The sequence below is a fragment of the Anguilla rostrata genome, chromosome 1 (assembly GCF_018555375.3).
Source record: "Anguilla rostrata isolate EN2019 chromosome 1, ASM1855537v3, whole genome shotgun sequence".
In the NCBI taxonomy this organism is placed as follows: Eukaryota; Metazoa; Chordata; class Actinopteri; order Anguilliformes; family Anguillidae; genus Anguilla; species Anguilla rostrata.
In genome coordinates, this window is record NC_057933.1 from 44,312,084 (window position 1) to 44,337,406 (window position 25,323).

The 25,323-nt window shown below is 41.2% G+C and overlaps 1 protein-coding gene across 1 annotated transcript; it reads right to left on the reverse strand.

The window, feature by feature from the left end:
* Positions 1–661: 661 nt before the first annotated feature.
* LOC135239796 (transcription factor E2F3-like) lies at positions 662–24,102 on the reverse strand. Its single transcript, XM_064308746.1, has 7 exons — positions 23,549–24,102; positions 13,823–13,934; positions 13,023–13,242; positions 6,248–6,406; positions 5,659–5,773; positions 5,433–5,574; positions 662–5,203 (listed from the first exon to the last, which is right to left on the reverse strand). The coding sequence occupies exons 1-7, from the start codon at positions 23,819–23,821 to the stop codon at positions 4,947–4,949; spliced, it is 1,278 nt and encodes a 425-aa protein (XP_064164816.1). The 5' UTR covers positions 23,822–24,102; the 3' UTR covers positions 662–4,946.
* Positions 24,103–25,323: the final 1,221 nt, after the last annotated feature.

Genomic DNA, 25,323 nt, shown 5'->3' on the forward strand with positions numbered 1-25,323 from the left:
CATAATATGTGGAGCTATAAGCACCTGTCAATCACAGACTTATCTGAACAAATATTTATACTCCCTCAGCAACATGCAGTGATTGGTTCAAATCTGTGAATCAAGTGATTGCATATGGTAGCTCTGCACTTTTGGTTTCTTGAAACAACCCTAGTTCTTTCTGAAAAATATTAGTATTTGGAAATATACCTCCAAAAACAAGTCCTTAATTGGATCAACTGCAGCTGTTACACATCAAGATGATTGGGATGTACAGTTCTATGCTTTCCCCTTTAAAAATTTTACTCATTTTTACACAGCCTTTTTCTCTCAACGTTGAAAACCAATCCATGGTTAGCAACCACTTTCACTACACAGTCCACCACCAGAGAGCTATGTTGTTACTGAGCGGAACAACTGCACAACCATAGCAGCCAGCAAACACAGACCAGTCATTGCCCAATCAGGATTTCCACCATTACAGGATGAGCAAAGCTCTGTCCTCCCACCTGAGCACCTCCCTCCAGGACAACGTAGATGCTGATTATAGCTCGCAACACACTAATCTGGTGAATAAGGTTATTTAACCAATTAGTATTGTTCATGATGAAACCGTCAGACCACAAAAATCAGCTTCTGTATGTTACTGTGGGTAGAAAAAAAAGCAGTTAAGTGAACAGGCTTGTTTAGGTATTATTGCTTTTATTCAAGTTTTGGTGAATTTCAAACCTTCAGGTTAGAAAACAATAACCTCACCATCAGCTGTCTGAAATGGTAGTGAACACATATTTCAGACATGTACACAGTATATATCAAAGCTCTTCAGTGACATAATACAAAGCCATTTTATATTTTTTATACAATTTAAATTCTATACACATTTCACACTTATAAAATGAACTACATATTTTCCCAACATTCATTTAACTCACAAAATATTTTCATGCACACACACACACACCAGAAAAGAAAATTTAAGTAAGGCCTGTGTCATATCTGGATTTTGTAAAATCTTGACTCTCCATTCTTTCTCCTAATCACTCTTGGCAGTGTGATAAAATAGTGGGGACTGACTGAGCTTTTGAAAAATCAGATTTTGGAACAATGCAGTGAATAAGGAAGTAAAATAGGCACAGATCTTGCATTTTTGTATGATGAAATAATTGTAGCAACTGCATATTCAACACCTAAAGCACTTAGGTTTCTGAAGGCCAAACATTCCAGTGAACATTAATGAAATAGGTTCTTGACAAAAGCATACTCTTTTGCTCTAATCAAATACATCAGATGAAACTGAATTTGTTTTACAATGTATTGCCCTTGAAAACATAAGAACTGCAACTGTCTAGGCTATGTGGAATTAAAGTGACTAATGTAGACCTTTCCCCACTTGAAAATGCAGACATAAAGCTGAAAACAAGTGAGGGGAAAAACAAGGTATTTGGACTTTCCCCATATGCAAATGTCAGAATTCAGTCCTGGAGCAGCACAGCGACTGCAGATTTTCAGTATTTCAGCATCATCTATTCAAGCTGTTGAATGGCTAAAGAATCTACACGCCTTGTTCTCAAGGCCTTTTTTGGCTGTGGAGCGAAGGAAACCACAAATATGTGCAGCCCTCCAGGACACAAGTTTGACACTACTGCCTTTGTGGGCAGGGCAAGAACAAGCTGCCAATCACTGAGACATTTGAACCAATCAGAAAGGAACATAATGATTAGGCAGCCTCATATCATTGTTCCTCCAATTCTGGTTATCATGAAGATGTTTTTCCACCACAGAACTCCATGTCCAGCAGACTGGGACAGCAGGTGAAAAGCTTTGAATGTCAGAGGTTCAAAACTATTTGCACCTCAGTGTGAAGGTCATAACTTACATGAAACAAGATTTCCAGTAAGATGGGTATTCTAGTACAATACAAGACAAAACAATCTGTATCAGATAATAAAAGCCATATACAAGAGAATACATGTACATGTAGTTGGTGGCTTTGATGGAACAGTACATGGTATATTACAATATCATCCACCATTAAGACACAATTTTAAAAAGGTTCGCCATACAGGATGACAACTGTGAAGAATTATGATTTTGTCAAACAGTGAACAATCCAGCAACACCAATCAATCAATTCTCCTTTTTATCAAAAGTGGAAAAGTGTGCATTACAAATGCACACTGAAATGATTATAAATGTGACATGCCACACATACAAAAATAATTTTGCAAAATAGCTATGTTGGGAAAACCTACTGACGGATTTTATCTTCTACTTGCAAAAGAAGCACAGTGACAAAAGGTTTGGGTTTTCCTACTGCATATTTGGTACAGAATAAAGTTGAACGAAGGCACAATTTCATATCTGAGCACAGGAGTTTGGACATGCACACAACAGTGATAATTCAGTACGTTCTCAAGATCTGACACAAACATGGTGCTATATAATAGGTATCATGTTCTACTTTTGGGGCAGTGGGCTCCTCACACAATTCAATATGCATGTAAAATATGCAATAACTTACACATACACCCACACACAAAACTCACAAAAAAGGCAGCTAAATTTAAATTATACACTATGACCCAAAGTTCATGGAAGCATCAAAACGCTCCCTGTTTCCCTCCCACCCCCTCCCTTTCAGGTTCCATAATGAAACATATTTAAGATGGACATTTTTATCCTTGATAATTAACATAGCTATACAAGACAGTGGTTTAAAGTTATACACACTTTGAAAAAATCAGAGCTGGGGGGGGGGGGAAATCTCATTTACGAACTACCAATTTCTATTTCAAACAGAAAATCAAATCATAATATTGAACTGATAAATTCTCATGTATGTGTGGGGAGGAGGGTGAAAATATATTTACAATGGTCAAAGGCAAATGCTGAATAACAGTTGCCTTAAGCTAGCAAGAATAGTCAACATTGAATTAAAACATAATATCAAAAAAAGTTATCTATTCATTCAAGCGCAGACAGTTAAAAATAACTTGACAAATACCTTGTTTCAGAGGTAGTCTACAGTACCTAATGAGCATTAAAATAAGGTACAGGGAATCATACTACAAGCCATAAAGCTTTGAATTTGAAACCTGACAGACATTGTGGCACTGTTCAATTACAATTATGGCCCATAACATTGAGGAAATTGTACATTTCTGTTTTTGAAGTTTCAAATGCGTTTTTTCTTGATCAACAGTTTCCGCAAAGGAACTGACAGGCAGAACTACACCCAAGGTCCTGAGGTCTTCAGCCGACGAGAACAGCACAGGTTCAGCGGCACAGCAAGCAAATCCCTTTGTCACTCAGAAGAAAGGCCTCAGAGACCCTTCTCGCAAAAACCCGGGCGGAAAGATTCCAACATTCCTTCAATACAACTCTGCCCTGGCTCCCGCCTAAACGAAGCCACCAATAAAACATGGAAGCCTGTCGCACGAATTCAGGGGAGGAGAAGGAGGAGTAAAGTGCATCCAAAATCAGCGCGCATTTCAAAAACACTCTCGAGACGCCGAGGCGAAGCCCAGCCAATAGAGCGGTCTGCGCACCTTCATAGGGTCCGTCAGCTGGTGTCGGCAGTTCGAACTTGAACAGCAGGAGCAGGGGGCGACAGCGCCATCGAAACCCCTCTCATGCTTCACATCCACACGCAGGGTACACCACGATGGGAGCAAGTCAGACATTTCCCACCATTCTATGAGCAGCCCAGGAAAACAGAAACCCCCATTCATACACAGAAACCCAAGACTGGCCTACAAAGGTGATTTAGTTTCACCTGTGCTGGCAACATAAAAAATTCAGACGTGTGTTGCATTTAGAATTTAGAAGACTAAATCTGCTAAAACAATTTGTGCTTGGCTGCCAAGAAAAAGTCATTCCACACCTCACGCCACTAATAATCACAATATATACTAAAGGTTTTATATAAAAGTTAAAGAGTAACTGTAAATGCAACAAGGATGGTGAGAAAGGAAAAAATGGTTGGTGTCAGCACTGAATCATGGGACAAGACTAAACATTCACACCTCAAACTACCAAGAGTTTCAGCTTCAATCTATGTGAAACACAGAAATCCCAGGAAAATTCTAACTGGCATTTTTGGCATCCTATGTCCTGCTGCAAGTTACACACACAAAATCACTTCAGGCATGGTGTGAAAGAAACAGGGAAATTTTACACTGCTTTTCCAAAATAAAAAAACAGCAGTGACTCTGCAACAATACCAACCTACTGACTCATCTGTGGAGGGGAACAGAGCACACTGGTGCTCCTCTGATCAGAATAGAGAACAGACCGAGAATTAGATAATGCCTATGAACAGTTCCACTTCTGCAGTGAGAAATAAATCCTCAGACAGATTTTTACATTCAGGGACAATTAAACACATACACACATCTATACACTTGTGGTGAATTACCTCCAAATTTTTGTGAAGCTTTGCGGAATATATATGGCCGGCTTATTCCATTTGTAGCACACCCCAACAGGAGGCGCTAGACACACCCATTCTGACTTCAGTGTGCTGTCCTCTGCGGGGATCACATGACTGCAGTCCAGCCAAATTGCAGAACACCCAGCACATCAATCACAGGGCACTATATTAAAGAGTAACAGCAATAAAATAAGACATGGCAGGTCATTCCCTCAGTGCCTAAGTATAAACCATTCACCCTTACCCCCAGTATGCTGGAAAAATATCCTGCCACTGGACACCCATGGCCTGAAACGTATGTTTGGAGAGGGTGGGGGGTGGGTGGGGCAAGGCAGCTCACATGTCCAACTGGTAATACAATTATTCCAAGACGGACATGTTTAAGGCAATCCATTCTGTGGGCCCAAGGACTGATGTGCCAAGCCAAAGAACCCTTTAATAAAAACAAATAAAGCAGCAGGAGGTCCCAAATCGCCCTTGCTGGGCTCGTCTTGCCCTGGGACAGCCCCCCTCCACCCAACCCCCCTTCTCCCCATCAGTTGCTGAGAAGGTCATCCAGCGGGAGTTTGTCCAAATCGTAGGCGTCGAAGAGGTCGCAGATGCCCCCCTCGTCGCCCAGGCTCAAGTAGTCGTCGTTGAGGAGGGGCGGAGACAGGCTGACGAAGGGCATCTGGTCCTCGGTCTGCTGCAAGAGGCAGGTGTAGGGCGAGTTGATGGGTGAGAGGTTGGAGACCACCACGGCTGAGTGCGGATCTCCAGACTTGGTGCTGCTGCTGCTGCTGCTGGCACCATCTGAGGGAGGAGCAGAGAGCCAACAACATGTAGTCAACACAATCTAGGATGACCACTCAAAAACCAGAGGCGCCATTGGGTGATCTGGCAAGACAGTTCGGCTACAATTTGTCAGTACAAACAGGTTCACTGTTGCGGCAACAAACCAGTTCTGGACTTTAAAGTAGTTGCTGGCTCGCTAGCAGTAGGGCTGAGAGTTTGGGTGCAATGCTAAAGTCAGAAAGCTTACCATCTTGGACTTTTACAAAGGGGGAGGAGTTTCCATTCACGTCAAAGACTCTGTCCGCCGTCGGACTGTCGGGTGCGTTCTCGTCCGGACACAAGAAGACATCTATAGGCCCCTTGGTGCTGGTAAGATGCACTTGCAAACTCTGTGAGGACGAAACCATGTTTGACGCTTTCCTTAAGGCATCAGAGCCGATTACGAGCGGAGAGCTGGTTCTGTGTCCTCTCACCTCCTGCTGATCAGGCACCTCCAGCTTAGTCTCTGAAGGAGCTTTGACCACAATCACAGTCTCATCCTCCAGGCTGCGGATCCGCCGGATGTCTTGGTACGTTACATAGGCAAGCGTGAGAGCCGTTAAGGGAAAAACATACATAACTGCAAAATGGTAAATGGACTGCATTTATATAGCGCTTTTATCCAAAGCGCTTTACAATTGATGCCTCTCATTCGCCAGAGCAGTTAGGGGTTAGGTGTCTTGCTCAAGGACACTTCGACATGCCCAGGGCGGGGTTTGAACCGGCAGCCCTCTGACTGCCAGACAATCGGTCTTACCTCCTGAGCTGTCGCCCCCGGCATAGCTCAGGAGGGGCTAAAATTCAAACTAACCACAACTAGATCTTTCCAGGACTACTGAAGGCTTTATCAATTCTCAATACATTTTTTAAGCACTTCCTTATATCTCCCCCCTCCAGTTGGTGGAGAATGTACACATTTACCCGAACAAAGTAACCTCAGGGGACCCACTTGCTGTTGTAGACACGCTTGGATGCATGTCACAGGAAGCCATTTCCATGCTATGCTCTGAAAGGAAAGGATATCTCTGGTTGTGCGTGTCCTCGGTCATCTGCCGCACATCCCGCCCGCAGCTCTGGAGAAGCTCGTCCAGTTTCTTCTCCTGGCGGCTGAGCTCGTCCACCTCGGCACTCAGGCCCTGGCACTGCGACAGCGTGGTCCCATCCTCCGAGAGGCTGCAGCCCCTGGGAGAGTCAGAGGTCAGGGGTCAGGGGTCACTGTCGGCACTTAGTCATCAAAAACCACTCCCAAACAATTCTTGTAATGCGGTGGTAATTTACTAATGTGAACTTTTTGGTCATAAAGACCTTCATCAGAAATGAAGTGATCAGACAGAAGTAATTAAAGTTACTTTTGTCACAAAAGAAAAACACATAACCATGCCATAAATGACCATCAATGCCATCATATAATTATCTTCTCTTTGGACAACACGTAATTATCAATAATCCCCACAACAAGTGTGATAACTAAAAACAAAAATATTGTCAAATTTACATCTGAGAAAAGAAAATCATCACAAATTAAAGTACACCTGTTCATAAAACCTTTTGCAATAGTATGGCTCCCAATTTATCTCTTCCAGAATTGGGCCTTATTAAACTAACACAAATCAATAATGCACGCAATTAAGGTTAACCTAATGAAGACTGCTTATAGTGACTGTTATAAAATGTAGCAACCAAGTGTGAACCACAGTCCAATAAAGGAGGATACCAGTACAAGTGTCCAATTCATACTCCAGCAAAAAAATAATCCCAGTGCATACTATGGCGGGCAGCTCCATAGGGCAATGCTGTAGGCACTAGAGCAGTGGTCTCCAACCCTGGTCCTGGAGAGCTACAGGGTCTGCTGGTTTTGTTTTCACCTTAAAATAAGCACCCAGTTCAGACCCAAGACACCACGTGAGTTGAGTTAACTGTGTAATCAACTGCTCTAATTGATTCATGAAGTGCAAAGTCACTATGAAAACCAGCAGACCCTGTAGCTCTCCAGGACCAGGTTTGGAGACCACTGCTCTAGAGCCACCGAGTGAAGGGCCAAGATTACAGCATCTCAATGCTCACTAGCGACCTCTACTGGTCAATACAGTGACCGCAAGTCTGTTTGTTGAGCTCCAGATGAAGCGTCTTCTTTACCCTACTCATGACTGTCAGAGCCTGACTTGAGAACTGCAGGGTGATTAAGGAGTGGCGGCAAACGTCTCACGGTTCCGCAGAGTGCATGCTTGTCTCCGCTGTTGAAAATCAATACAAGAGACTGCAGCAATGGGTGCTGTACACACGTGTGCATGCGCATTAGCACATGCGTGTGCGTGTGTGTAATTATACAGTGCAGTCCATAAGTATTTGGACAGTGACACAATTTTTGTTGTTTTGGCATTGTACTCCAGCGCATTGGAGTTGAAATTAAATAAAATTTAAATTTGAGGGTATTTACATTCATATCTGCCTTTTTATACATAGGCCCTTCATTTTAGGAGATCAAAAGTGGTCTTCTTAACTCCAAGACATCACCAGACACTGGATATCTTTCCTAGTGATGCTCTACCAGGCCTGTAATGCAGCAATCTTCAGTTTCTGTTTGTTTTGGGGGCTTTTTGCCCTCAGTGTCATCTTCAGAAAGTGAAACACAAGTTCAGTTTGATTCAGGTCAGGTGACTGACATAGCCAGGTTCATTCCCCTTTTTGGCCCTAGAAACTCCTAGGTTGCTTTAGCAGTATGTTGTGGTCATGGTCCTGCTGCAAGGTGAAGTGCAGTTCAATGAGTTTTGAGGCATTTTGTTGGATCTGAGCAGACAAAAAGTTTAGGTCCACATAAAAATTCATCCAGCTGTTGCCATCAGCAGTCACATCATCAATAAAGACAAGTGAGCCAGTTCCAGCAGCAGCCATACATGCCCAAGCCTTAACACTACCTCCACCATGTTTCACAGATGAGGTAGAATGCTTTGGATCATTAGCAGTTCCTTTCTCCAGACTTTTCTTTTCATCACTTTGGCACAGTCTAAAACATGTTTCATCTGTCCATTTGTTCCTGAACAGTTTTTTCTATATCCTAGTCTATAAATCCCTAAATGGCCTCGCACCCACACACCTCTCTGACCTCCTGCTTGCCTCCTTCAAATCATGCCTTAAAACCCACCTCTGTTCCCTAGCCTTCCATTGATGTCTGTCTCCCCCCTTCTGTCCATCACACCCCCTCTTACCACCACTGCACCACTGGTCTCACTGCATTTTTTGTATTGTATGTTTTTTATTGTATCTTTGTCTGGTTTTTTTTTATTTTTTGATAATCTTGCTTGTACCCTGGTTTCTTTTGTTGAATGTTTCTTCCCTGTATTGTAAAACGTCTTTGAGATTGTGAAAAGTACTATATAAAATAAATGTATTATCCTTTTTTAGCAAACCCTAACCTGTAGGACGGAGTGTAGCACAGTGGGTAAGGAACTAGACTTGTAACCGAAAGGTTGCAGGTTCGATTCCCGGGTAGGACACTGCCGTTGTACCCTTGAGCAGGTACTTACGAATTGCTTCAGTATATATCCAGCTGTATAAATGGATACAATGTAAAATGCTATTTAAAAAAGTTGTGTAAGTTGCTCTGGATAAGAGCGTCTGCTAAATGCCTGTAATGTAATGTCCGTTCAGTTCATGAGGCTTACCAGTGGTGCAATGAATGGTGTCATGTCATGCTGGTGTAATATTCTTTTTATAGCCTTCTTTGTTACATTTACGCCTACATCCTGGAGAGCGTTCTTGAAGTATTCTTTGGTCATGCACTACAGTGGTCTTCCGCGGTCGACATTCTTGCTTTGTAACAACGCATCAAACAGTTGATGTTGACACACCCAATGTTTTGTCTCTGATCAATTTATTCTGATTTGTCAGTCTCATGATAGTCAGTTTTTCAGCCATTGACATTTCTTTAGGCCACATGTTGAGACAAAAGCAACAAATTCCAAATGTAAATGCCAAACCGATAATCAACCTTTTGTTAGCTTTCTCCGCATGAACTAATGATGCAATGATACACAGCTGGTCAAGAAACAGCTGAGCAAACAATAGTCCAATTACTTTTGTTCCCTTAAAATGGGATGACTGCATAAAGAAGGTAGTAATTCCAACAAGGATAAGCAGATATGGATGTAAATCCTCTCAACTTAATGTTGGCAGTCTGCACTACCACATATTCGTTTTACTTCAAATCCAATGTGCTGGAGTACGGAGCCAAAAAAGCAAAAAATGTGTCACTGTCCAAATACTTAGATGCACTGCAATTTAGCACTGCAAACAGGTTTTGTAAAAAGGTAGGAAAGAATTTAAAAATATATTTCTCCTTCAGTTTCAGTCAAAAAATAATCACCCACAATGATGTTCAGCGCAAATTAAGTGGCTAATTAATTACTTGGTAATTAAGAGATGGCCCCAGATCAACCTCCAAATCCTAACAGCTTCAAGACCATCCTGTCACGATTAGATATGATGAATTGTTTTAACTCACTTAGGACAATACAGTGAGCGTGTCGGTGGACTGGAGTGAATGTGTCCATGTTTAAGGATTTTGATTTAGGTTCTGCCTTTAGATTAAACCCACCAACTACACAAAGCTCCAGAGGATTGTCATTCTAATGGGCCAGTCACTTCCTCTCAGCTCAAAGGTGATGAGACAGGGCTATGCCCCTCTCCCTACCTCACTGGAGCCCTTAACACAGTCGAACAGAGAGTGCGTGGTCATTTCCTCTACTGAACACAGGCTTCTCGATAATTCACCCCCCAATGATGTTGTTTCTGTGGTTTCAGTTCCTGTTACATGGTCAAAGTCAGTTTGGTTGTTGCCAAGGACAGACTACACCGACCAAACCTACAATTCACCTGGAAACAATGTTCTATTGTTGAGGATTATTAACTTTTCTCTAAAGAAACAATGGGTGACAGTTCTCATACAATATTCTGCTGCCCGTTTTGGCTACAACCAGTTAAAGCAGTTCTATGACACAGCCTCTCCTCATCTCCCTCCACAGGTAACCAGCTGTGGTCCAAATAAAACATTTTTTGTACTAGTCTTAGCAAGAGGATCTGCACCCCATTACCCACTATCAAACCTTTCACCCCTGCCTCTGGTCGTCTTGCAATCCCTTCTGGAAAAGGAATATTTTGTTGTGCCAGGACTACCTCAGTCCTGCTCATGTGACCTCAGCTGGGTCCCAAACATCCTGTTTTCACCTCCGCTAACTTCGCTATAGGACAGTGTTCAAAATTAATATATCAGGCAGTGGAATTGTTTTTTCTGCTTTTTTTAATTTTCCATTGTATTTTTTATTTTCATTTTATTTATTTTTTTTACTGTGCTCAGAACTTTCCAGAAACGTAACCCTTTCAGAGTAAGACACGTCATCTCTACAGCATCTGAAATACTTCAGGGAACCTAATTTATTCCATTTGCAAGGGAAACATGACTAATACAAGAACCATTTGTTTATTTCGAAGTTGATCTAATTTCAAGTAGCACCAAACGATGATTCAAACAGATGTCTGTGAAAATTGAGCCACAGAAGATACTTTGCCACAGGGTGAAAATCTCCACCCCCCCCAGACATAAAGCTAACAATAACCTAACATATCTGGCCAAGTTCAGTAAAGAGTCAGTCAAGACCCGTGAAATAAATAATCATGTAAACTGACTTCAGAGAGGATAAAGACTGTAAAAGTGATTATTTTCTTTCTTTCTGTGATAATATTCTGACTTCAGTCCATAATGCTGGGAATTCAGAGCGATAATTAGAAGAGTTCAACGCCCAACAAAGTATGCATGACTCAAAATAATGATTCTCCTCAAAAGAAATGAACATGAGGGTAACTAAATCCCAACACAAGCCTTTCCATTAGAAAAAAGAAACAGCCTTCTGGAAGGGTCCTGGTCATTGTGTCCACCTCACCATTTTTAAGAGAAAACCACTTCACACACATTTAGAACACAGCAGGCAAATAATGGCAAGAACAATAAACCCCCAAATGGCACTGAATAGCTAAGCAAAACCAAGCCCAGTTCACCAAAACAGCAGACATTAAAACAGGCAATGTGATTGGCTGTTTCTATAATGCCTGTCACACACCGTGTGACCTCAGAGGGAGAAGCGGCAATTCCAGGTCTGCACCCTAATTTGCCACTTGGAGAGAGAGAGTGCACCCCCACCAACACAAAAACAAATAAACTAACACCTTCACCCTACCCCCCTCAAGGGTTCCAGGCAAAAACAATAAACTAAAATAACAAACTAAAACAAAGACAACACAAAGAAAAACCCAGCTCAGCTCGCCAACTGTTCAGCTGACCGGCTCCTCTGCTTTTTAGAGGCATTTTCTTTCTCTTCGTCTTCTGTGCGCTGACAAACAAAAACTCCAAAAACAAATTCTCTCTCTCGGCACGTGCTCCCGGTCTGGGCCCCATACTGTGGAGAGGAACCCACCTTTAAGCACCAGGGCTAATTTGTTAACACAACCAAGGTGCGCGTGTTCTCTCCACCAGTTGGAGTGGCCAAGACAAATCCATTGAACATACCCTTCCAGCTTAAACCAGAGTAAACTGGTCAGGCTGGTTTACGCTGTATTTTCATCACTTCTACCTGGTTTTAGCTGGGCGACCAGCTGTTCATCAGTTGAGCATCGTATAGTGAGTTATTCCACCAGTTTGGCCACCAGCTTACTCCATCAATTAAACCAGCTTCAATCAGCCACAGACCAGCTAGAAGTGTCAGCTTAAAACAGCACTGAATCCCAGCTGTTTAGGCAGGGTATTCTCCCTCGAGAAGTAAAGTACATATTCCAAAATGTAATCTTCAGCTACACTGGTTTCTGTCACACCATCAAGAGCTTACACTATATTCTAATGTAAAGTTTAGTGTTTCCAGTTTCTACAGAACTAAGCATCATTTTCATTTTGTGTTTAATTGGTTCCAAATATTATCAAGCGCTACATTTTAGTATTGGTGCATAAACAATACATACCTGATTTAAGCCATTACCTTTCAAAGAAACTCTTGAAGAATGCAAAGGAGATGCAATCTATGTATTTGCCACCCTAATTTACAATGGGAAAACTAAGTGATATGATCCAGATGTAAATATGCTTCAAACTGTGCCAACAAAAATATTCATAGCATTAAGCATTCAATGTTTGTAAGGTATTTTGCATCTTTTTTAATTCCATTCTTGTGAACATTAAAACATTTTCTTAGAATAGCTTGCAATAGCTTACATTTTGGGTGCAGTGAATATTTTTGTCAGCACAGTTCAAAGCAAATTCAAATGCCTGACTTGAACTTTAAATTTAGCTTCCAAGTAGAAGCCACTCCGTAAATTAACTCAGATAAATCCTGGGAGAAATATTTAGCTGTATGTTATAAGCAGACTCGTGGGTACCAGGCATATTTATATATATATAATTTTTTTTGACTTTTTTCTGCTTTATTAGACAGGATAGTGTAGAAAGACAGGAAGAACTAGAAGGAGAGAGAGGGAGAGACATGCAACAAAGGTCGGACTCGAACCGCATTGAGCATGAGGAAAGCGCTCTACGGGCTACGCCACTGGAGGCCCCTGGTACCAGGCATATTTACGATGAATGCGTGGCGCATCCAGTCAAACAAGAAACCATTCCTAGGGTGTTCATAAAGCAGCACTTATGCTTATCATTATATAGTGAGGAAGAAGACTGCTTTCTGATACATTAATTCCCGAATGCTGCAAGACCAGGACAGGACCTACTGGATTCAGCATACCCTGACTCAGCGATACTTACATCCACTGAATGTTGTTTTTTGATTTCTTCTTGATGAGATGGACACCCTCCAGCACATTTGTGATGTCATACAGGCGTCTCTTCTGGACTTTCAGGACCTCCGCAGCCCGGTTGAGGTCTACCACTCCGTCCGCCGACTGACCGAGCAGCTGCAGGAACTTCTTGGTCAGCAGACCCAAGGACGTGTCGTAGCGCGTCTTCTCTGACAGGGACTTTGGAGCTGCAGAAAAAGGCATCACCAAACGCACCTTGTTCAGATTTTGCAAACACATGTTTTTATAGCTTGTGCTGGGAGGGGAAAAGTACTGTAAGTGAAAATGAAAACCACAAGGAAAGTTTGCAGTTGGACACACCAAACCTCACAAAAGTATGGCCTAAATTTTGTTAGGTCCAACTAAAAACTTTTCCTGGGTTTTACTTTGGCGCAGAACAACCCTAGGAGCCTCAATTTGTCCTGTTGTATGGGGACACCAGAAAACTGGCGCAGGTTTTGGAAGTTACACCAAAGCAGATCACCAAATTAATCCCCGTGAGCTGCTAGCCACCTGCACTCTTCAGGCACAATGATCAACAAATTCTGATCACAGGTCCATAGAAGTCCAGCAGGGCATCAACGGCAGGGGCAGAGGTGAAATGCATTACCAGTAACGTCAAATCTACGAAATACGTCACTGCGCAGTAAAGCACCACCTGGGTGCCTTAGCCTCACGCCTGCAACACACAAACGAACACATCTGCAAGGCACAGTGACTGCGGTTTCAGCACACTGGCGCGCCAGGGCGCTGTTTCCCATCCCTTACTTCTGGGACTCCTGAGGCCGGGCGCAGATGCTCCGCCCTTGCCCTTGGGGGTCTTGGCTCCTTCGCTGGGGGACTGGCGGTCAGTCTCGTCCAGCTGCAGCCGCCGCTTCGCCTGAGGGATGTTCAGAGGACGGATGTTCACTACCTGCCCCCATCGCACCATCCCTCCGAACACCAGGCCTTTGGTCTCCCTCTACACTCCTATGCATTTGCTGGGACTCGCTGGCTATGGCTCGGAAAGCTTCGGTAAGCTCAAGGGTAGCATGGCGAGCCCAAATGCTTTATCTTTAAAACACTGAGCAGAACATCACTCCAGTGGGTGTTACACATTGGAGGCAGCTGGAGTGGGCTCCCTACCTTCACCGTGATACACCGAGATCCTGAGACAAAATGCAGTACAAATGCAATCCATGCATGTATCATTTCCCCATCAACAAACTCCACTAATTTGAGTGGATTAGGATATGGGGTACCTCACCTTACAACTCTGATGCATGTCATATGTGGCTTGTTTGCAAAGATTCAGCATTCGTCTTTTGCTTTGTCACTGTTCCTTTGTGTAGTTGTGCATTGTAATTTAGAATTCAGTCAGAAAATACATATTTTAGATTTATAACTACTCTCCTTTGATTGGAGATCATGAATACCAACACTTGCAGTTTATGTCTCGTCATAATCACAATACTAACGAAAAAATGTCAGACTAAATCATATGCAAAGACACCAGCTGGAAGTACCATTCAGCTCAAATCGGAATGACATGCAGCACCCCTCCAACAGATCACAAGTATATCTTTGAAATGTGATGAGCAGCTGTGCTTTTGGTACTTTAATCTCACACAATAAGAGTCACGATAAATCTATGGTGAAATACTGTTATTGATATCAAGAACTTGCTCCTGTACAAAACCATAACTGAGGACTCACCTTACATTTCTGGAATTTAGAATTTTGAGCACATCCTCTTGAAGTCGGACTCAGTCTTTTTTTGCTAGCTTAGCAATGAGTGTACATCAAAGTACATTATTTTACAATTGAATTATTTTACAAATTAAACAATTGTTCCAGTTTTATTCTACTGTAACTCCACAAATCATTTATATAGGCTACCTGTATGTAGTAAGAATTACCACAGATTTGCCAGATTGCTCCTCCTCTTGAAACAATGTGTAAATAATTCAGAATATATAATTTAAAGGTTAATGTTATAATGTAATATGTATGCAAGTAATATGAAACATGAATTCACTACATTCATCAAGAATTTTTTTTTCCCCCAAATTGGTTTTAATACAACAACCCATGTATTTTCATTTGTTGCAGAAGTATTAAATCGTTGTAGTTACAGTTTTACAAAGAGTTTCTAAGGCTCAGAATTCTAAATTCAATCAATGTTATGCAAAGATTCAGCTGTTGTTTAATCTCTTTAACAGGACAAGAGCTTTTAGTTTGGAAGAAAAACGTTGTGAATACAAACCCGCAGCCTAAAACCAGAAGTCTAATTGTGGTTAGGTTCGCTGAGCTTCACGTGGCCTACCCGTGAGTTGGGTCTCTGGGCATCCATGGTAAAAAACAGTTGGTTTCAAGCTAAGCTCCACGCGCCACCGTAATGACAAAAGATGGAAAATATTGACACCACTTAAGGTCCTAACTATTGCAGTTCAACTGAACCTTTGCTGATTTGCTTTTTACAAGTTCCCAGATGTGTTACAGAAAACTGAAATTAAAGAACTGAATCTGAAACCATAACTTTAATTTTTAAACTGGAAAAGACAAAATCAAATTCAATGAATACCAAATTCAGTTTCGAACCATTTCAAAGAGTAAAATGTGTATTCAAGTGACACAAGACTTCCGTTTAAACATTACAAATTCAGACTAGAATGGCAGAGCCTACAAAGGAAGCTAGCTTTCAACAGGGTGTGCGTACCAACTGCTTGTAGCTAGGAAGAGGGGCTGACTTGCAGCGAGTCGTTGCTGAAACGACGGTACAAAGCACATAGCGAACGTTTTCTAGGTCACTTCTACTTCCTACCTTAACAAGCTGATTTTAAATCTACAGTGCGCTCCATAATGTTTGGAACAAAGTCATATTTTTCTAGAATTGGCAGTGTGCTCCACAATATTAGATTAGTAATCAATTCACATCCTAAAAAGTACGCGTTCGCAGCTTTTATTAATGGGTATTTTTATATTTTGGTTTCACCAGTAGAAAGGACAGCACTTTTTAGCACAAGCACAAGGCCTAGCTGTCTTAAGTTCTTTTCAGTTTATGAAGTGCAAATTCAGTTGGATTCAGATCAGGTGAATGACTTGGACAGTCCATTATTTTCCATTTTTTGGCTTTGAAAAACTTCTTTGTTGCTTTAGCGGTATGTTTTGTCTCATGGTCTTGCTGAAGGATGAAGTTCCGTCCAATGAATTGAGACGCATTCACTTGAACTTGAGCCGATAAGATACTTCCGTACACTTCACAATTAATTCTGCTGCTGCTATCAACAATTGTATCATCAACGAAGACAAGTGAGCCAGTGGCAGCCATACAAACCATAACATTCCCACTACCATGTTTCACATATGAGGGGGGTGCCTTGGATCTTGGGCAGTCCCTTTTGGTCTCCACACTTTGCTCTCGCCATCACTCTGATGCAAGTAAATCTTGGTCTCATCTGTCCACAAGACCTTTTTCCAGAACTCTACAGGCTCTTTTAGCTACTTCTTAGCAAAAAAGTATTTCTGATCTGTTGGACAGTTGTTTGGAGTATTTTCTTCTTTCTTCATCATGGTGAGAATTCTTAGTTCCTCAAGTGTACGTGTTCTTTGGCCTACAAGGCCCCTTTGCGATTACTGAGCTCACCAGTGCCCTTTTTTTTTTACTAATAATGTTCCAAACTGTTGGTTTTGACAAGCCTAACCTCCTGTTCACACAAGCAATTTGGTTGACCAAAAAAAAAAAGTTGCCCACAGCTTATTTTTTCACAGGCATTACTACAGCCAAGCAGAGTTTTGGACTTCCTATTTCTCCAACCAATGACACCATTTTGTGAATAATTGTTCCATCCAGCTTCACTCATTGCAGGGGAGGTGCAGCTAAAAACTTAAGGATAGGCAGCAGACTAATGGCCAACATGTGGCTTGTTCTACCAAGATCAGTCACGCTGACACCAAAACACATAGGGTTTTATACACCACTTCAGAACTGGCTAGTTCTAGCAATCCATCTCTCTCTCTCACTAGCCAGCCAGATAACAGTAGGTATTGAGATTGCTAGCTATGTACCCAACTAGTGGGAAATATATAGAGATCACTAGCTACCTAGCTAGTTAGTGAGAGCAATGGAGAGACATAATATCGCTAGAAAGCTAGTGACACAGCAGTAACAAATAATTATCAGTTTCATGACAAAACTACAGAAACTAAAGCACAGGCTATATGGCAAATATGTCTTTGATGCACTGTGTAATCTCGTCATTTCTGTTCAAAAACGTGTAGCTGCACAAGACCACTAAGAGGATACAACGGGAAGCTCCTGCCCCTCCCTCAGCCTAGTATACTTGAGCAACCCATTAAGTACGTCACTCGCTGTGTGAACACGGGGTAAGGTTTGGCCTATGTCTCAGACGGCTTTATTTTCGTTTTTGTTTTTTTCCAGCCTCATGTTGGCTTCCTTGACTTACACTGGCACAACTCTGAACTCTGTGTACAATGCCAATATCTGACACCAAAGGCAATCAAAAGCCTAGAATCAAGATTAGATACTGAAAGTTCTCTTGCACTCAAACTAAAGAAACAATTAAACACACCTGACTATTCAGAAACACCTGAAGCCATTTATTCCAAACATTGCAGTAATTCAATAACAGGTCTACACAGGAAAAGTGGACTTCAAAAGTGAACCCTTATAGGTTAATTAAGCTACGTTAACTTGCAAGCTAGATAGCTAACCTAGTTGACTAGTTCTGTAAGATTAATATTTAAATTTCAAATGCAGGTAACTATAAGGACAGTCTAAGAGATGTCCCAAGACCATGTTCAATCTTTTCTCTAATTTCTTTAAATCACGTGACAGTAACTAGGCTAACATCAGTTTCCACCAGCTGTCGGTACCAAGCTTGGTAGCAATCATTCAAAGCATGTGGACAGTGGCTAGCCAGGTCATCTGCCATATTTCTGATCTGTTTAATAAATTGGGCAGGTTTTCACATCGCGGCATTGTGAAAATGTGCAGCTTTTATTTGAGAATTCACAGATCTACATAATACAGGTGAGAGATTTCACATACGTCATCATCAATTATATCAAAAGGTCAGCTGGGCAGCCCATCACTTTCTGCAAGAAGATACCAACATTGCTGTTGCAGCTCTTGTGTAATCTTCAACTATCCCTTCAGCTGGACACACAGCTGAACCACACGCAACCATTTCAAAATCTGTCAAGGACTTTTTCGTCAGCAAAGCAATCTTGTTCACCTGTGTAGTGTAGCAGCACTCACCCTTGTACATTCAAAAGGTGTAACGGTTATCGTGAATACTAATGTCAGTAGACATTAGTGAAAATGTTTTTCTTTTTTTTTTTTAATAGCAAATCCTTGACCAATTTGAAAAGAATTCATTCATTCTCTTTCAGACTGCATTCTCACCCTCAGCCACCGGTCAACTTGTGAAATGTGTAACGTTTCATCCAAATCGAAGAAAAACTATCAAATCTATGACTGTTACAGACACACAGTGATTACAATAACCTTTGCACAAGATTTGTGGACGCACTGGTGTAATTGTTGCAATTCAAATTCAATTTCTGCCCATACAGCTATTTGAGGACCATCTACTTTTTCGAGCCAGAATGGGCTCAGCTATATCAGTGCAAGTTTTTAAAAAGGAGGCCATATGTGTTCTTCTGAAAATTAAACTCCTGAACAATTTTCCATTCTCAGTTTGGGCTTTGCAACTGCGCCACCCAAGTCCCTGCTATGGCACCCACGCCTACTGGTGGAATGACACCGGTCATGTCCAACTGCCACATTGCTGACAAATGATAAGATTAAGCCCTGCTCTGCCAAAAATATAAGACCCAGTCAGCACTCATTACAAGTACATGTTTCTCAACTTAAATCATACCCAGCAATTCATGGATTGAATTAATTACTATACTACTGTCAGAACAAACAGTAGAGCATGATTTTTTGGGATTAATTCTGTTCTCAGCTTTGCGCAGCCTGTGAATCAAAACAAACATCTAATTAATTTTTCAGCTGCCAGCAGTGACAGTGGCTGCCAGCCTCACATGGCAATGCACAATTAGCTCTAGCATCACCCAGGCATGGGAGGGTCAGTCAGAGCCTTTCTGCCCTTCCGAGCAGGTTCAATGTGCACACGGGAATGTGATAAGGGGCAGCTTGCACCATGCGATTCAGAGAGCTTGTGCTCGTCTGCGCTCTCCTGACACGATTTCGGGGACTGCAGCAGTCAGCACTGATAACCACATTTGGGCATTCTACACTGGGGAAGAAAAAAATGAGGAAATGATGTGTCAGAATGTTTACAGATTGTAAATAGGAATCTTTCCGGCATCAGCTTGATAATGATACGCCTGCCTGCACATGTGCCGGTTCAGTCGAGGCAGAGTTCAGCATCTGAACTAGTCAGTGGTTAGTCAAGTCAAGTCAAATTTATTTATAAAGCACATTTAAAAACAATCCACATTGACCAAAGCGCTGTATAAACCAGAGCAGGCAAGTAAGACATGAGCGGTTAGACATGAGTAGCAGGCCTCCAAAAAAAAGGCTGGAAGGAACCAATAGAGCACATTAATCAAACAGCACCTTTGTATTATCAGTATGTCTCAAACTAGATTAATACAGCAGGCTAAAGCTTGTTCATCCTCCGATGCTCAAAAAAAATTCAGACATTCATATTTCACACATTCTGCATTTCACAAACATAACTGACAGCCACTACCCTTGCCAATTCTGCATGTAAACAGTAACTATAATTCTACTTTTCTGTGTACATTAAGGCTAGCTAAACTAGGCTGGTCAGTATCCTTGACAGGCAAGTCAATAATTTAGTTTAAAACCTCCCCTAGGTTTTAATACACTGCATAAACAATGTCTTTGTTTTTACATATTGAAATTAAACTTAGACATATTACTGTAAGAAGTGACTCAGTAAAGGTCAATTTGAGACTCTCACATGCAACTGATATCTAACTTTACCAATATCACAATGTAGATATTTCCTTCCATAATGTCATAGCAGGACATGTGCACCCAATCTTCCTGAGGCATGAACAGACACTGAACTTCCCTACAGTCAATATCGTCCCATATTCAAAACACATTAACTTTTCTGACCGTTAAAACCTGCTGACACTGGAACTTTTAGGAATTCGGAGAAAATTAGTTAATGGTCAACTGTCCTTTTTCACCTTTTAAAAAGGACACTACGCACTTCGTAGGTTAGAACGCTTTCGCTTTAGAAAGCACAGCAGTCTTCAATTCCAACATGTAAATCCTGGTCTGCTAATCTGATTGTTTTAACAAAATCTGACCTAATCTTACCCTGAATTATGAAGATGAAGGCCAAGAAGCTGCAGACCACCATTCACCATTTGTTTTTGTCCTCTCCATAAAAAATACTTCAGGAAAGAACCTTAGCCTAAATTAAGTATGCCATAATGAATGTTTATTAGCATGTTTATTATCATATCTCTTGGCCAATTTCAATGTGGAAAAAGTGGGGGAGAGTCCAATGATCAGCAATGAGAGTCTTTGGCAAAATAACCCTTAAAATGAATTAAAGCCATTTGAAAAGTAATAAATATACTTGGTTGGTACATCCTGACACATTGCTCACCGCTCAAGTCAGGGCTTTTCTTGTGTTCCTAATTTCTGACAAATTGTAAAATTATACCAGGAATTTATGCAACAACTGCCCGGTGGAGAGGCAGGGCACCGCTCAGTGACCCCAAAGGTCACCAGGGGACAGGACAGGCAGCTACGAGAGATCCATCAATGCTCTAATTAGCCACAGCGGAGCTTTGGTTCATAATTAAAAGACCTGACATCAGCAGATGAGATTTTTTTTTTTAAGCGTTTATTTTACAGCATGGGCAAACATGTCCTTTGACTTGCATGAGATAAGACAATGCACATTTCATACAGAGGGAGAAATTAAAATAACAGGCTAGCAAGGCAATGGCAGAAAATGAAGGCAAGAGACAAGCTAGATGTGTTGTGGAGCAAACCAGATTCCTTTGTGTGCCATTTCAATAGGCTTATAAGCCACAGGTCAATGTGCCACACTATGACCAGGCCAATCAAATAACAGGGAAACTCAGCAACCACATACCAACTGAGCCAATTTATTCACCAACACCTTTTGGAAATCCTACTTCAAAACCCCTTATTCCACAGGTGTTAAGTGCCTGACAGAAAGCACAAATTATAACTAACATTTGTCCATTTGCCCTCCTACAACAGGAGGATGAAGGCTACTACCAACACTACTAACAGTGCAGACTTCTACCATAAGTTAAAATCAGTACAACATGGGTGACCGCTCACAAAAAGTGCAGTCTCTCTACAGGAAGCAGCCCTGGGAATGCTCCAACACCAGAACCTCCACTGCCTGGAAGCCATTTTAGAAACACTCCAGCCCTACAGAGATCAGACCCTGTGCAACAGTTCAGCTGTGATTCAGCTTGTTTTCATAAAATGGTAAATACAAAATCAGCATTGTTTAAACAGGGCACACAACCCATTCCCACAAAAATAACTACTATACTATTACTTCATCTGAAACATGACAAAAAAAACTAAATGAACAGACAGTTCCAAATAATGCAAAGTCAGTTATCTACATAAACCTTTGTATTTTCATATAAATTCACCTCAAGTCCATGACAAATCAGTAAGCAGCCTGCAAGGCATGATGTTTTAACTCCCATTTTGCAGGTATGATTTGAAAAACTGTCAAAATTGTTCAGCCACATAATGTGCAGTCAGCCATTTTAACACCTTAGCATTTCTAAAAATGAATGATTTCAGAATAAACTCCAATCCCCATAAATAACAGGCCCCAAAGAAAGATGGTGTACAGTGTGGTGAGTGCAAGCACAATCTATAATTCATAATAGTTTTCCAGTTTGGGGGAATGCAATGTGCCATTGTCTGCCACAACATACAGCCGTACTAGTCAGCTAAATAAAGTCATAACCTTGCTTACTCAGTGAATTACTTGGTTAATGCTGTGGAATTTAACCGATGTTTTTGTAGCGTCTGAATTTATAGTGCAGGAAGCTTTCGATTGACTGCATCCTTTGAAAACAAAATGCAGAAAGGACCCGCCCCAGTTCAAAACCAGAATATAAATATGAACACTGAATATGAAAATACAATTGCTCCATCTCTGGTGTACAAAACAAGAATACACTTCAATTTTGATTTCAAAAACAACTAATGTGACTTCTGTGTGCATTACATATACAGATCTATAACAATTACAGTTTGATTTGATGCATTTTACCATTGCTGTTCAAACAATTTCTGCCTGTTCTGTTAGGTCCCAAAGTTGTCTTGCCATATGTGCTCTAAGTATAATATCATGTGAGGGCCATGCAAGCTGCTCTACCCAGGTGTTTGGTACATAATTATAGACAAGATACAAGTATATAACATTCATATTTGTGTTATTACAGTACAAGACAAATCCTATTGGGCTCATGGATGCCATACAATATAGACTGACCAAGCTTTACTTTCAAATCATAGATAGTTAACATTTAAAGTGCTATATTTACCTTGGAGGCTAAAATGGAAATGCACTTGCCAACCAACCAGTTCTGCAAACATGAGTTTTTAAGAGTAAAGCTAGTTAGCTTGTTAATCCCACACACTGTTGACAACGCTGCCTAACTGGCTATAATGTTATCCTTAAATTAGAACCCGCTTCGGTTAGCGAACTAGAGATTTAATCAACAATTGACTTAACAGGTTACATATCAACTACAACGATAATTCATGTCAAGTAAACTCTTCCAAGACGATTTGCGAATTGGGTCTTGAAAATGAACGACGTTGAGACCATTAAACTAGTGTCCCCGAGGCTGAACGATTGCACAAGCGCAACCTCCTTTCTCGAAGCTATCGAGAAAGCCCCAGACTGCTCCCTTCCCCCTTTCTAAAATCATGAACAGGGCCTAGTGTTTGGTTAAATAACGAGATAAATACACATCGCATACAAATGCAAAATTTAAATGTATTCGAAACACTCGGCTTCCGAGTTAGCTAAAGTTAGTTATTGTTGCACGGTAAGGCAACATCGACCTTTTGGGAGACAAGACTTGGGAGAAAACAGCTAGCAGATCGGGTTTAACAGTTTCGGCTACTGACCTTTTCCATCCAGGAGTGACCCTTTTTAGGCCATTATAGGAGTGGGGGAAAGTTACTTTAAACGCATTTCTTTCTTACTGATGGTCAGTATCAAACAATAAAATATACTGCCAACAAGTCGTGAAAATAATACAAGCTACGCTATCGTGGCACGTTGTGTACAACCAAGTAGCCTAACTACTTAGCTAGCTGGCTGGCTAAACTGTTAGCAAAAAAGCTAGAGAGCTAACAAGCTACTAAGCTCACACACCGAGCTATTCGTTTAGGAGGATGCATTTACAAAATAGCCACACTTGCATTCACGATCGTTTTATTTTATAAACAACAGTAGTTACCAGAGGACGTCCTAATGCAGATCGTTGTCCAGTTGCGTTCGTAGTTCCGTGAGGAGTGGTATATATATTGCTAGCTGGAGGGTCGGACACACAGACATTTGAAGTCTGTGTGATACAGGACGGCGGGGTGATAATTTGTATATATGTAGCGGTTGAAAGACTTGAAGTAAATCGGTCTGACAATGCCGTTAAAATAGTATTTTTGTCCAGCGAAGAGCTCCCAACCCCTGTTATTATTACTTTCTCCGGGGCTGAGGAGATCCCTTTTCTCATCTTTATAGACTCGATTGCCTTTTGTCCCTCCTTTATTTTGAAGCGAATTTTCTTCAAATCCAACGTTGTATGGCCTATAATATCATTGACAAACGTTAGCAGAGAACCTAATATATGGATATTGCCCGTTTTGGTCGTATATTTAGCGTACGGGCGGGCAGATGCGATGGATTTAAAACTGACGCAAGCCCCTGTCCTGCCAGCTGAAAAATGGCTCCAGGAAGCTGACAATGAATGAAGGGATTCCGTTTACGCGCGAAAGGCCCTCCCGCGAAACTCAGATTTCCCGGGAAGTTTTCAAACTAGATTTGCATGTTCTATTTTATTGGTCACTCTAAAACAAATCTCCGCCCTTATTTACTGACGTATTTGAGTGTATACACCAATGAGAGTTATTCTGCGTTCAAGTGTAACCCTGGTAGACAGCAGAGCGCTGTCTGCGGCTCTGGTAGACTAGCTACAGACCATAGACATATGTCTATGGTACAGACGACAAACCGCTGTCATTATATATAGTGGACGACAGCGCAAAGCTAAAATTTTATTAAGATGGCAACAATGTCGTCGATGGGAAGACGACATTTTCCATTTAAGTAAAAATTATTTAACTTTTTACCGTTATGTTCAACTTAATTCTAACCCAGATGTTACACAACACAACAATGACATGAGAAAGGAGACATTGATAAAGACTCATACCAAGCGCAATAATCTTTTTCCATGTTGGAAATGGCCAGTATTATGAGACAGTTACGGAGCAACATCATCATAGCAACGTATATTTTATTTACCGTTGTGCCATCTACCGTGCTCCATGTTAACGCTGCAGCCTTCCAGGTCTGAAGCAGCTAATTGGATTCTTGTTTGTGTTCCCGTCAGCACGAAATGCTACGCAATGTTTCCTAAATTAATGTTTCCAAGTTACTTGGCCCTGTGTTTTTTCATCTTACCATCAGAGCAGTGGTCATTAAAAGTTTATGTAGGCCTATCGCTTGAAAGTGTCAAATGCCATCGTGGAAATAAGCTGCAATTCAACTGCGTTACACCGAAAGCATTTTAATGACTACACCATATGTTTGGACAGTTGTCTGCATTAAGTGCTTTAATTGGGTGTATGAAAAGCACATCATTACTAAAACGCATTGTTATTATTATTGTTTTCAAACTCTTCCATTAGTACATTTTTGTTATTTGATGCTTTGATGTGACACAAACTTTGAATGACTACATTTTCTTCAGTTGGCAAGACAGAAAACACAGGGCCGAGTGAAATCATTTAGGAACAACTGGGTAGCATTGCTTTGGAATAGAGCTTGTTTAATTTGTGTGAGCTACAATTGCCGATATTGTTTGTCGAGATATTAGGCTACTTCTTTTTATTTATTTATTTATTTATTTTTTACCGTGTTTTTTATTAGTAACTGATAATGATAATGAATATAAATGTATGAAAGAGATATGCATACGCATACATACGTGCAAACACACACATTCTAGAGCAG

Coding starts and splice junctions, on each gene's coding strand:
- LOC135239796 (XM_064308746.1), bottom strand. CDS start 23,821: ATGAGAAAAGGGATCTCCTCAGCCCCGGAGAAAGTAATAATAACAGGG. Junction 13,935..23,548: donor CTGCATTAGGACGTCCTCTG/GTAACTACTGTT, acceptor AACATCCCTCAG/GCGAAGCGGCGGCTGCAGCT. Junction 5,774..6,247: donor GAGGACACGCACAACCAGAG/ATATCCTTTCCT, acceptor AACGGCTCTCAC/GCTTGCCTATGTAACGTACC.